The sequence below is a fragment of the Pongo pygmaeus genome, chromosome X, assembly GCF_028885625.2.
Source record: "Pongo pygmaeus isolate AG05252 chromosome X, NHGRI_mPonPyg2-v2.0_pri, whole genome shotgun sequence".
NCBI classification, from domain to species: Eukaryota; Metazoa; Chordata; class Mammalia; order Primates; family Hominidae; genus Pongo; species Pongo pygmaeus.
In genome coordinates, this window is record NC_072396.2 from 115,356,534 (window position 1) to 115,368,589 (window position 12,056).

Below are 12,056 nucleotides of genomic sequence, written 5' to 3' on the forward strand. Positions count from 1 at the left end.
TTAGCAGAAGATGATTGGTTGTGCCTTGTAATGGGTAGTAAAGAACCAAAGTAATATCAAGATAATTAAAACAAAACCATATCTGAACTGTCTAGGAAAACGGTTTGGTTCATGCTTTATTAAGTTCCTAGGGTGGACCTGGACATAGGTTCTTCAGTTTCACTTGTGTCTCTGTAAAAGGTGTATTCCAGCTCCTCTTATGATGCCTTGATGAGTTGAATGACATTGAAACACTTCCAGTTTGGTGGGCAATAGGAATGTATGTCACATAAGCTGAGTCCTTTGCAGAATGTCTGTGATACTGACCATGGCAAATGTGTGTTATTGAATTTTTGGTCAGGGATTTTTAGTGCAGTATAGAAGAGTTTAGTTTGAGTTTTAGATCCCAAGTATTCCTTTCTTCCCAACCTATATTATACTTGGTCAAATAAGGTCAGGGTAATCAGGCAGCCTGAAAAGAAGCAGGGCATCTACCTGCCTCTCTGGTCAGATGGAGTAATTAGGAACAAAAAAGGCCATTCTGTTGTTAGCCACACCTATTTATCAAGAACAAAGGAGCACAGCATTTTAAATTCTGTAGTTGAGCTGAAACCGTGGCTGGCTCAGACTCTTACTTGTCTTATCACACAACATCAGCTTTGTATATCATTTTAAAGAGGTCGTGTGGCATGTTTTCCTGACTTCTGTCATCTCAAGTTAAATATGTCATCAGAAAATATATGTCATCCAGAAAATGGTGGCTCTCTCTCCCTGTGAGACATTCTTTTTAGAAATTTGTCTTCTAGGTATTTCTATTTTAAAATGTTCAGTTTCTCTGCAATAACTTTCAAATTTCATTATTTTTACCAAGCTAGATTTTGTATATCTGTACACATATTTATGTAATAATCACTTCATATTTGCACATAGTTTTTGAACCCAGAAAAGTAAAAGAGAAAACTAATGCCTTGTCTCTGGTGGTAAATTTTCTCTGTGACTAAATTAAAACCATGAACCTGTCCAGTACAGAATAATGCCACTGGTGAAGTCAGTCTTAAATTCACTTTAATTCTAGAGAAACTGTGAATTTAGAAGGACCAAAAGTCAAAATGCAAAAGATAATGCAGACACATTAGCACTGGTCTCATATTCCAATTCAAATATTTACTCTAGTACCAATAGTATCTATGAATATACTTTATCCTTGACATCACAATTACTTTTTCATTGTACCTTGTTCTGTAGTTTGACCTAAATAGGAAAATGTAAGGTTTATGAAATTGTGGGTGATAGTGACAAACCATTTATTACTTAGTATTTTTACTATCATTATTACTGAAAAAATATAGAATTGGTCTTAATTCATTAAGATAATGCAAGACATGACACTTAGCAAAACAAAAGCGATCTCCCATTCAAATCAAGATCAAGGCAATTGTTAGTTGTCAATCACCTGTGCAGATGGAGAAGCTATTAATTGATAATAACCTATTCTTGAGTAATTACAGACTGTGTATGTTTGAGAGAATTTAGAACAAAATAAAATTTTTAAAATTCTCTACCTAACATGATGTAACTTAGAGTGCATTACTGAGAGTAATAAACACACTATAACCACTAAAGGGCCAGAAAGCATTGATAGATAATTTTTCAGCACAACAGTTAATGAGTAGACCCCTGTTTTTGTTTTTATTGTTCTTAGGTTTGTTCATAGTAAATGTTGTTGGAACAAAGTGATATGCTAAGTCATGTTTGGAGAGTTGTAATGTTCCTAAATTAGTACCAGGTAATACTTGATAAATTTACAGAGATATAGTTTTAAAGGGATTTGATTTTCCTTGAATTCAAACTGGGGATTCATTTGGAAGGTACAAGTTAGTACCTGATATGTGCTGGGGTCAGGACCTTATGGAAGGACTTGAATTAGAGTAGGAAAATACCTGGAGACAGAAACATTTCCTTGGGGAGTTCATGCTTTTCCAGTTTACTTTATCCTCCCAGGGGAATGAAAACCAAATATACTCAGACGTAGACACAAGATACTGAAGAATAATGAACTTGGCCAGGCGCGGTGGCTCACGCCTGTAATCCCAGCACTTTGAGAGGCCAAGGCAGGTGGATCGTGAGGTCAGGAGATCAAGACCATCCTGGCTAACACAATGAAACCCCGTTTCTACTAAAAATACAAAAAAATTAGCCAGGCGTGGTGGTGGGTGCCTGTAGTCCCAGCTACTAGGGAGGCTGAGGCAGGAGAATGGCGTGAACCCGGGAGGCGGAGCTTGCAGTGAGCCGAGATTGCGCCACTGCACTCCAGCCTGGGCCACAGAGCGAGACTCCATCTAAAAAAAAAAAAAAAAAGAAAAAAGAAAAAGAATAATGAAATTCAGAGCAAGTAAACTCCTAAAACCCAGACTGGATCTTACAGCTAGCTACCTCTGTCACCTCCCTTTTTCCTTCTTCCAAGACGTAAAATGTGGCAGGGAGTAAGGTTATGGTGCCTCCTCGGGAACTGGCCCTCCAACATTTGCCCACCTTTATCTTCTGCCTGGTTGGGAGAATATGGAACATTGTTTACCCTAACAGCTCACTCCAAATCTGTTGAAACTGCCAGATCTATGGGATGGTTTCTCGGTTAATTATCATAAAAACAGGAGAGTGCATTTTGTGACTGAGGTACACACATGTAAGAAATAAACACCAAGGACATCTCGATGTTAAAGCAGCTAACAAGTCATTGTTATGGGCCATTAAAAATCAACAGCCAAACCTATGTCAATTCCAAACTCTGAGGAGGCTGATCACCTGACCATTACAATCATCAGGGTAGAATTTTAAAATAAGATTGTAAATTGTTCACTAAAACACTGTTAGTGGGGAGGAGAAAATAGAGTTTCAATGTGGGAAAAGCAAAGGGACTTACATATTTTTATAATATTTGAAAAGCCATTAATTACTGCCTTCACTTTCCTTTTTTGAAAATTGCATCAGGGTTTTTGGGAGGTAACTTCCTTCCCTCCAGAAGAGAAACCCCTAAAAACGATCCTCACACAAAACCTGAGAAAACATGAGAGCAATGCTTTTGTTTCTAAGATGTTAGAATCCATATATTTATTAGGTTTTTAGACCTCTTCTCCCTCAACTCCTGTTTTTTCCCTCCTTTTCTTTAGGAGCTGTGAAATTAGTTGTAACTGAAAATGTCTGACGGTCTGGATAATGAAGAGAAACCCCCAGCTCCTCCACTGAGGATGAATAGTAACAACCGGGATTCTTCAGCACTCAACCACAGCTCCAAACCACTTCCCATGGCCCCTGAAGAGAAGAATAAGAAAGCCAGGCTTCGCTCTATCTTCCCAGGAGGAGGGGATAAAAGTAAAGTATCAGTGGCCGGGCATTGAAAATGGGCTAGTTTATTCTTTCATTTTCACTTTCTTTCTTAGGTAGTTGTTTCTTAAGGATTGACTGTTCAGGGCCTGCCTGCCCTTTACATCTACATCTTCAGAGGTTGCATTTTGTCAGAGAATAATGTTTGATTGATTTACTGCGGGCTGACAGAAAATACATTTACACTATGTTTGCCTTTCACATAAAATTAAATTCATAGTGTTAAGCCAAGGGTAATCATAGCAACAGTACTGTCTTGAATATATTAACAGTGACTTTCTTTCTGATAATGTAGAGTAGAATTTACAATGATCCCTCCCTAACTATAAGTTGTTCTTTTTTGGAAATTTGAATATAGGTGGGTTTACTTCTGTATACCTTTTTGATAACTGAAAAATTTGAATTCAGTATATGAGAATCAGTCCATGTTGCCACAATATTGTCTCTCTGACTATATTGTAAGTGGGAAGGCATTTCTGAGTCATTTGTTTCCATTCTCATTCTTCAACCTGTTGTCCCCTAGACAGCCCCATGTGTACTGAGTAGCACACCAATATATTATAATTTATCCTTCTGGTGTTTGTAATACCATTTGGTGCTTAAATGTCATATGCTAATGCTCTGTGACATGCAGGGATATGAAATCTCTAGTAAGTAACTTTCAGGTTGCATTAATTAGCATAAAGCTGAAACATGGCTTCTACAGATATGAAGCAAGTACAAGGGCACTGACACCATAGAAACTTGTCAGAAGGGCAAGAAGGGTGATGTCTTTAGAAGAGAAACAGGACATTCTCAATCACTTCTTCAAGGTAAAATAAATAGCTTTGTAGGTCACTTATATAGTGTTAATCAATCTACAATTCATACCACAAAGAAAGCTGAAACTATTAGTATGGCCAGTACTGCCACTTGTACACCTGCATAACTTAAAAGATGCTTTGTTCTTCATGACCCAAGGATGGAAAAGATGGAGATGAAGTTAAACCTCTGGATTGAAGATAAACTGAAGAATAATGAACCACATTCCATGCAAGAGATTTGTGACCATGCAAGAGGAATTTTCAGAGACATGTTTTTAGACACTGAAATGAATCCAGAAAAAATTTTGTTGGGAGTAAGGGATGGTTTGATGAATTTAAGGTGCACCATAATGTGGAGACCAGGTCTTATTTGACAGTTGTGCCAAAGAACAAACCGTTCCTGCAGCTCTCATGTTGTATTCACCACAAATTCAGGAAGTGGCTGAAGAAGGGGATTACATGCCTGCACAAATCTTTAGTGCGATCGAGGCTGTCAAGTTTTGAAACCCTTTGAATATTTCTGAAGAGCAAGCGCCCACTGATGCCGAGGTCAGCAAAATCAGAGAAGCTGACATTTCCATTTTTTGCCAATACTTCAGGTGACCTCATAATGAAACCCTTGCTGCTCTACAGAAAACTGTGCCCAAACCCTCTCAGGGGAAATAAATGAGCCAAGTTTCCAGTGTACTGGCAAGCAAACAGAAAAGCCCGGATGAATTTTCCTCTCCTTAAGGGATGGTTTGAACAGTACTTTCTTGTGGATGTTCAAGACTACTTAAAAGAAAAAAAAAGATACCTTGAATTCAAAGTCCTGCTGATTCTTCAGTCTATTTGGTGCTTCAGGTACATTTGCCAATATGTATCCTCATGGTAAGGTTGTCTTTATAACTAGCCACATGTCTGAGATTCTTGAGCTTTCAGTCAGTGTTTGATCTGGCCATTCAGGAAGGCTTATTATAAACCAATGTATAACTTTGTTCACAATCTCACGAAGTTTCCACTGTCTGAAGATCCTAGTGCACGAGACTCCTACATCATTATTAATGGCATATCCTTAATAAAAGTTTGGCTGTTGATTTTTAATGGGTTTTCAGGAGGTAACTTCCCAAAGAGGCATTAGATAGTTTAACAGAGCCTGTCATTAATGTGACCTGTGAGAAGACTTGGCTAGAGGTGGTGAAATATCTTTCCTCTATCCCTCCCAAAGACAAGAAAAACCTATGGATGAGGATGAAAATTTGGCACAAGAGCAATCATTGTCGGAAGTTGAATCTGAAACTGTTGACACCAATTCAAGTTAATGCCGCTAGAGGCTGATCCTCAGGAAGCTTTCTTGACTCCAGAGGTTACTATCAAAAGTGATGATGAAGACAATTAGGAGGCTGTGGGACTGGAAACAAATACAGCAATAAGAAACAGGAGCAAAATTTTTAGAACAAGATTAAAACCTCCCTAAGAAGGTAATTAAAATTGGCATCTTTACATGTGTCAGATATTACCTGTTCAAAGTTTGAGTGACTTAGAATTCTATAAAGAGGTGCTATGATGCCTTTAAACGTAATCATATTGGACAGAAACAATCTTCAATAGAACTTAAATCATGTGCCATTTAATACTGTTGCTGGACAGCTGATAAAACTACCTTCTGACAAAGTTTGATTTAATTAGACTCTATTAAAAGGTCCTATGAGACTTTCTAAAAGACTATATTGGGAAGAAAGAAACCTCAGAAAAGTCTAAATTATCAAGTAGTGCCATTTAAATACTCTTACTGGACAGCTAATAAGCTACCTTCAGACAAAGATTGAATGATTAAATTCAACTCCGTACAGAACTGCTAAGGTGTCTTCAAAAAGGACTTGAGAAGATGAAAGCATCTTTAGAAGGGCCACTTAAATTCACTTGCTTGATAGAAATAAAGCCTCAAGCAAGTTGTTATAACTTCAGGATTCGACTTCACTGACTCTAAGAGTATAGACATCCATAATTTGAACTAATGAATAGTCCACTTCTGTTCATTGCTTCTCTGTCACCCTCATTTGCCACTACCATAATGAGTGATAGATACATCCTCATCACCTCTGGAAATCATCTCAGGATCTAAATGGAAACTGTATAAAGCCTATCATTTTTACTGATTTAAACTATGTAAACTCATTATTCTTTTTATGTAATGTGCTGTTGTTATTGTTTACCTGCATAAAAATATTTATGAGGGTTTTCAACAGTTTACTTGAGACCTCATTTTTGCCCATTTTTTTCCTTCCCAATATCATGATCTCCTCAGCTGAACTCTCTTACCTTGGGGGTTGTTCAGGAACCTGACTCTCATGGGGAAAGAGGGATTACTATTTCTGTGTTCCTATCTCTTGGTAACTGCTTAACCACAGTCAGTCTTGAACTAATGGAAGGAGCACTGGACTTGGGTTCTTGAGACCTGGGTTCATGTTCAGTTCTGCCACTGATTATTGTGACATTGGGCCAGTCACTTGGTTTCTCTGAGCCTCAGTTTCATCACCTGTTAAGTGAGGATAGTAATACCTGGCACAAATATCACAATATTAGTGATAATTGAATATAATTATTAAGTACCCAATGGCTATTAAAAGTAAAACTAGGAAGTGCTGAATAACCATAATATCATTATATTTGTAGCATTTTGGACCTTATCAACGAACAACTGAGAAAACTAAGTTTTTGAATTCTTTTATTTTTTAAAGTAACTTCCTCCCATTTTTTGTCAATTATAGAAAATTTTAAAAAGAAAATTAAATGTGCCTATAATTTTATAAGCCAGAGGTAACTAAGTTGGTATTTTTCTTCTTAGTACGTCTTTGTCTCATCATAAATTGTTCATCAATGTCAAAAACTTGGAAAATAAAGATAAGCATATAGAAAAAAATAAAAACAACCCATAATCACAAATCCCAGAAGCAATGTTAATATTTTGGTGGATTTATTTCCAGTCTTTTTCTATGGCTATATGTGCACATATATAATTTTTACATAGAAAAAGTCATAATGCATACAGTTTTGTTGCTTTTAGCATTTTTATCATGAATATTTTCCTACATTTATGCAAAGTATTTGTAAATATCATTTTCAATGGTGTATAATATTTCATCATAGGACGACATCATGGTTTAGTTAACCATTTTCTTTTGTTGGATATTTGAGGGTCTTTCCAAATTTGGCCATTGTAATTTCACAATGTCTTTTTCATTACCTAACTGAAAATATTTGCTTTGGTGACAGCAGAGGATTTTTTGTTGTTTGTTTGTTTGTTTTTGAAGAAGTCCTTTTAATAGCTACATTTCATTGACTAAGTGGAACTTCAAGAGACAGGTAGAAGAAAAAAAAAGAAATAGTAGATGTAATTTCAAGATTGAGGATTTATTTTGTTAGTGACTGTTCCAGAAGCTGAATTTTGGTGTTAGAGCAATTCAGGAGGGACAGTTTGCCACCATTTTATGATACTTTACTGTAGAAAAGTTTTCAGGATTTAGACCAGGAAAGAGACATCCTAACCATATGGATTGATTTTATTTTATGGACCCTGTGAAGTCTGGGACTGATCAGGTTTCTCTTTTGTTGGCTACTAGAAAGCTTGGAGCCAAATGTGTGGTCAATGCATAGCACTTGTAATGGGACTCTACGGTATGTATGCACTTTGTATTAGCTTTCTGTCAGGCTCCATTTCGTGTTCCTATCTTTATGGTTTTTGTTTTTTCCTTTTACTTTCTTATCTACTTTGAATTTATGCTATCATGTTGTATTTTGTGTATTCTTGTAAGCCATCTGACATCCATCTTGGAACATGGTGGGGAATAAACACACTAATAAATAAATACATTAATAAATACATGAATAAATAAACCAATAAGGAAAAAACAATGAGGCAAATTAATGCAGCCAGGACTCTGAAAATTGCATAGTGCCTCCAAAAATAATCAATGTTAAGGACTTGAAGCTTGGAAGAACATATTGGAAAGAAGCAGGTGAGGCTGCGAGGCTGCATTTAGAGGTGACATGTTCTGTGTGACGTCTGTGTCTACTGAAGCATGCTTATATGTCTTGTGTCTTCTGCTGCACTTGAGCATTAGGTGTGTTTCAGAGGATATGCAGTGCTGTGTAATGGACTGTGTCTTTAGAGGGCACAGTTCATGTGCATTTTATTTGTGGGGAATCTGGAGAGATTTGGGAGTTGGTGAGCCTGGGAATGATGTGATGATCCTTCTTCGTGGAGGCATAGGAAGGAATCATTGTATATAAATCAAATCAAGACAAATAGGAAGTTTTCTACCATTTACTGACTAGTTACTGGGTGCCAAGCTATGTGCCAGGCACTTTACATGTGTTGATTTAACACTTAACAGCCACTCTATATTATTCCCATTTTACAGATGAGGCAATTTAAGCTCAAAGCATTTAAGTAGACAATCAACCTAGAATCACATAGCAAATGACAGAAGCCAGAGGCCTCCCAAGTCTCTCTAACTCCAAACCCGATGCTTACTCTACTATATCACACTACCTTGCAATAGGACAAAGGGAATATGTGGTAAACTATGTTCCCAGCATCTAAAAGCCAGGAGTGGCTTTCATTTTTCTTTAAGAAGATGATAGTGTTCTTTGAAACATATCTGAATTTCAGAAGAGGGGACTTTTAAAAATTGCCACTCATAAGGAAAGAAAGAACTTTTTCGCATATTTTTGAAAGAAACGATGGTGAGAAGATATTCTTGATAATAGAGATATGCTAACATTTGCTTTGGGTGTTTTGTAGGTTAGATTTTTTTGGTATGTACTTTATAGGCTTGCATATTGCTTACTTTAAAAAGCTGAAGTTCTAAATAACAGTGTTCATATATGTGAAAGAGTTCTTAAAGTACTATATAGTTTTGTTATTGTATTGAATATATAGTTCTAATTCCCAGAGTATGTCGTCTTCTATATACTCTATACAGCAGGAATCCTTGCTGCACAACAATTATATTAAAGAAAACTCTCAGTTATCTTTTATGGTCTTGTTAATCAAATGTTTTGGTCAATGCATATTACTAACTTTCATCTAATTAATGCACAATAAAATATACTTAGTGTGATAACAGTATGCAATCTTTCTTTGGTGATACTGGAGACCCTTTGGGATCTTGCAGTAGCTCAAAGTTATTATCACTGCACCAATAATGTGTAAGAGTGTCAATTAATTCAGGGTTCTGTTATCAGAAAGCCAGGTATCAGAGACTGCTACATCCTGAATGGTGCTTACATTCTTGATTCTGCAAATGTAGCCCATCCAGCTTAGCAAAGAGTGCTCTTTGGAAATCACTGCCCTGCCCTTTTGGAAACCTGAAGGACATGGCATCTTGCTTGTCCTCTGGGGTCAGTGCTATGCCCCAATGGAAGAGTCTCTTGTACTGCTCCTTTACTCCTAGGAAACCCGTGTTGAAATGGGAAGAAGGTAGAATAAGGACACACTTTCCCTATCTACCAGGGTCTGTGCTTCCACTTTAAGGCCAATGAACAGGGAAACTCGGCACAAATATGGTAGCCCCGTAAAACCAACAGACAGTCAAATCCAAGAGAAGTATGGAACGTAGGGTTGGGAGATGTTTACACTAAGGTAAAGAAGCCACAGGGAGAAATAAACTGAGAGGAAGTAATGACTGAAAGGGAGATTAGGAGGTGGAGAAGATACAGAGATGGACGGAATAAGAGGGGAAGACAGAAGAGTGCTGTATTAAACATTAAGTTTGATATGCTTTAAAAAATGGAGTGTTGCAAGAAGAGGAAAATTGACAAAGGCTAAGGGATATGAAGTTGCTTTCCCCATTAAGGCAAATGAGGCCTCCTTTTTCTCCTCAGACTTTTACCCTATATAATTATCCACATGATCAGAAGTGTCTAGTTAGGACATTGCCTCATCTTTGCTTTTTGTTTTCAAATGTTTCCCATCAAAGTTGTCGCACATGTCAATTGAATGCAAATGAAAGTGGAACCAGTATGTGTTGCCTAGAGGGAGATGAGTAAGAGGTTACTTCCTAATGATTTCCCAGAATAATCACTGTTGCTGAATGTTTTTGAAGATGATACAACTGAAGGTGCTAGCTGTTTGCATGTGTGAGTGGGGGTGACTTGAAGGGCTCACATGTGACTATCATTTTACTTCCCCCATCCCATCATCTTCATGGAACATCTGACCTGTGAATTGGGCTTGTGGCCACTCTTGCAGAATCAGGTACCACATTGAGTTTTTATCTGTACATTAAAGCCTGCTAATTTGTGGAGGACATATGTTGTTTTCCATAGCCACTGAAGAACTAGCAGGAGAAAATGGGCTTAATATTCCACCAGAGAGAATGGAACTAGACATAAATTCCAGATAGGCTATTTGGATGCTATAGGTTACTAAGAGTGACATTTTCTAGAATCTTCATTGGATATCTCATGGCTTTAGCAAGTTCTACATGAAGGCGGGAGAATGGACCTTCCACCATGGGCCTTCCCAACTGTATGCTTTTGAGATTTGCTGATATAATAAAAGATATTATAATAAGAGCAGTGAATGTTTAAAATGGCCCAGTTTAATCCTCTTTTCTCAGTAGTTATACTTCTAAGGATATCACTCATAAGATGAAAGTGCTAGGTCTAAACATAGTTACCGTGTTACTTAGTATATTGCTATAAGATGATGTAATTTGGAAGGCTGTTATAGGTGTATTATTACAATGTTCAAAATCTCTCATATCAGTTACCTTCTTCAAACTTCCTATGATGGAGGTAAGGCAGGGATTATTCCCATTTTACAGAGGAAGGCAGAAGTTCAGAGAGGTTAAATGACTTCCACAAATTTGCTCCACTACTTAATAACAAAGCAAGGCAGACCTAGAATTTGGATCCCCCAACTCCTAGTCCAGTGGTAGTTGAAGACTATACTGCTTGCATAAAATGAGAGTAGCTTGTTTTGTAAACAGGTTTCAGCCAATGGAATATGCAAAAATGGAATTTTTACAGAAGCAAGTAGAACCCAAGTGCCTCAGTGGTTACAACAGTAGTCATACCTTTATCCTGACAAGTTATTCCTCCTGAGGGCCTAATTTGCTAACAGGAAGTAACTAGCTTTTGTAAAAAAGAAAAATATGGAATATTAAAATAGAACACAAGAGTGGTGCACCTATCATCCCTCCCCTTAGATTCATTCATGATCCAGAATGTAAAAGATATTTGGGCCCTCTTACTCATTTAATGAACACCTTCCTTTTCTGCTCAGAATCAATATGTATTTGCCCAAGATGCTAAGTTTATGCCAGAAATATGTACGTTATATGGAATTTCTTTTAAAATTCTTATTCACCGTGTACTGTCAGTTGCTTTAAATACTTACCGCCAACAATAAAATCTATTTTTATGCCTATCTTTCTATTGTAGTCACCACATATACTTTCACATATTTCCAATGCAAAAAAAAAATAGATTTGTAGGCCCACACAATGATAGTCTTTATAGCAAAAAAAAATTTTAGGCGTAAACAAAAGAACTGATCTCTCCCTGTGTACAAGGAAATGTACTTCTTGTAAATCCAGGAGTTAAGAAATTCCTGTGGGTCCCCTCTTGTAATATGCCCCCAAACAGGATATTTGTTTACAGAGCAGATGTCTCAGGGATTAGAACATGCTTTGCAGAAATCAGTCCCTCTGGAACTATTGCTCTCACAAATGAGTGCCTGCCTCTTTGAAACCTGCAGGGCTGCTGTTGTCATAGGAAGAACTATTCTGAGATACTTACTGTTACCTAAGTATAAGGAAGGCTTCAGAAGGGTTCCCTAAGGAGGGTTATGGCACAGTGTGCTCTGTGACCCACAAATCAGAGGATGAAGCAAAATGGCACTTT

The 12,056-nt window shown here is 37.2% G+C and overlaps 1 protein-coding gene across 11 annotated transcripts in view; it reads left to right on the forward strand.

The window, feature by feature from the left end:
- The window catches only part of PAK3 (p21 (RAC1) activated kinase 3), a 303,836-nt gene that overhangs the window by 189,566 nt on the left and 102,214 nt on the right, over positions 1 to 12,056 (forward strand). For all 11 annotated transcript variants that reach the window (XM_054473196.2, XM_054473193.2, XM_054473182.2 and 8 more), the window contains one exon: positions 3,147 to 3,348. In XM_054473196.2, the coding sequence (XP_054329171.1) occupies positions 3,174 to 3,348 (175 nt within the window). In that variant the 5' untranslated portion in view covers positions 3,147 to 3,173. The remainder of the gene's footprint in view (positions 1 to 3,146; positions 3,349 to 12,056) is intronic.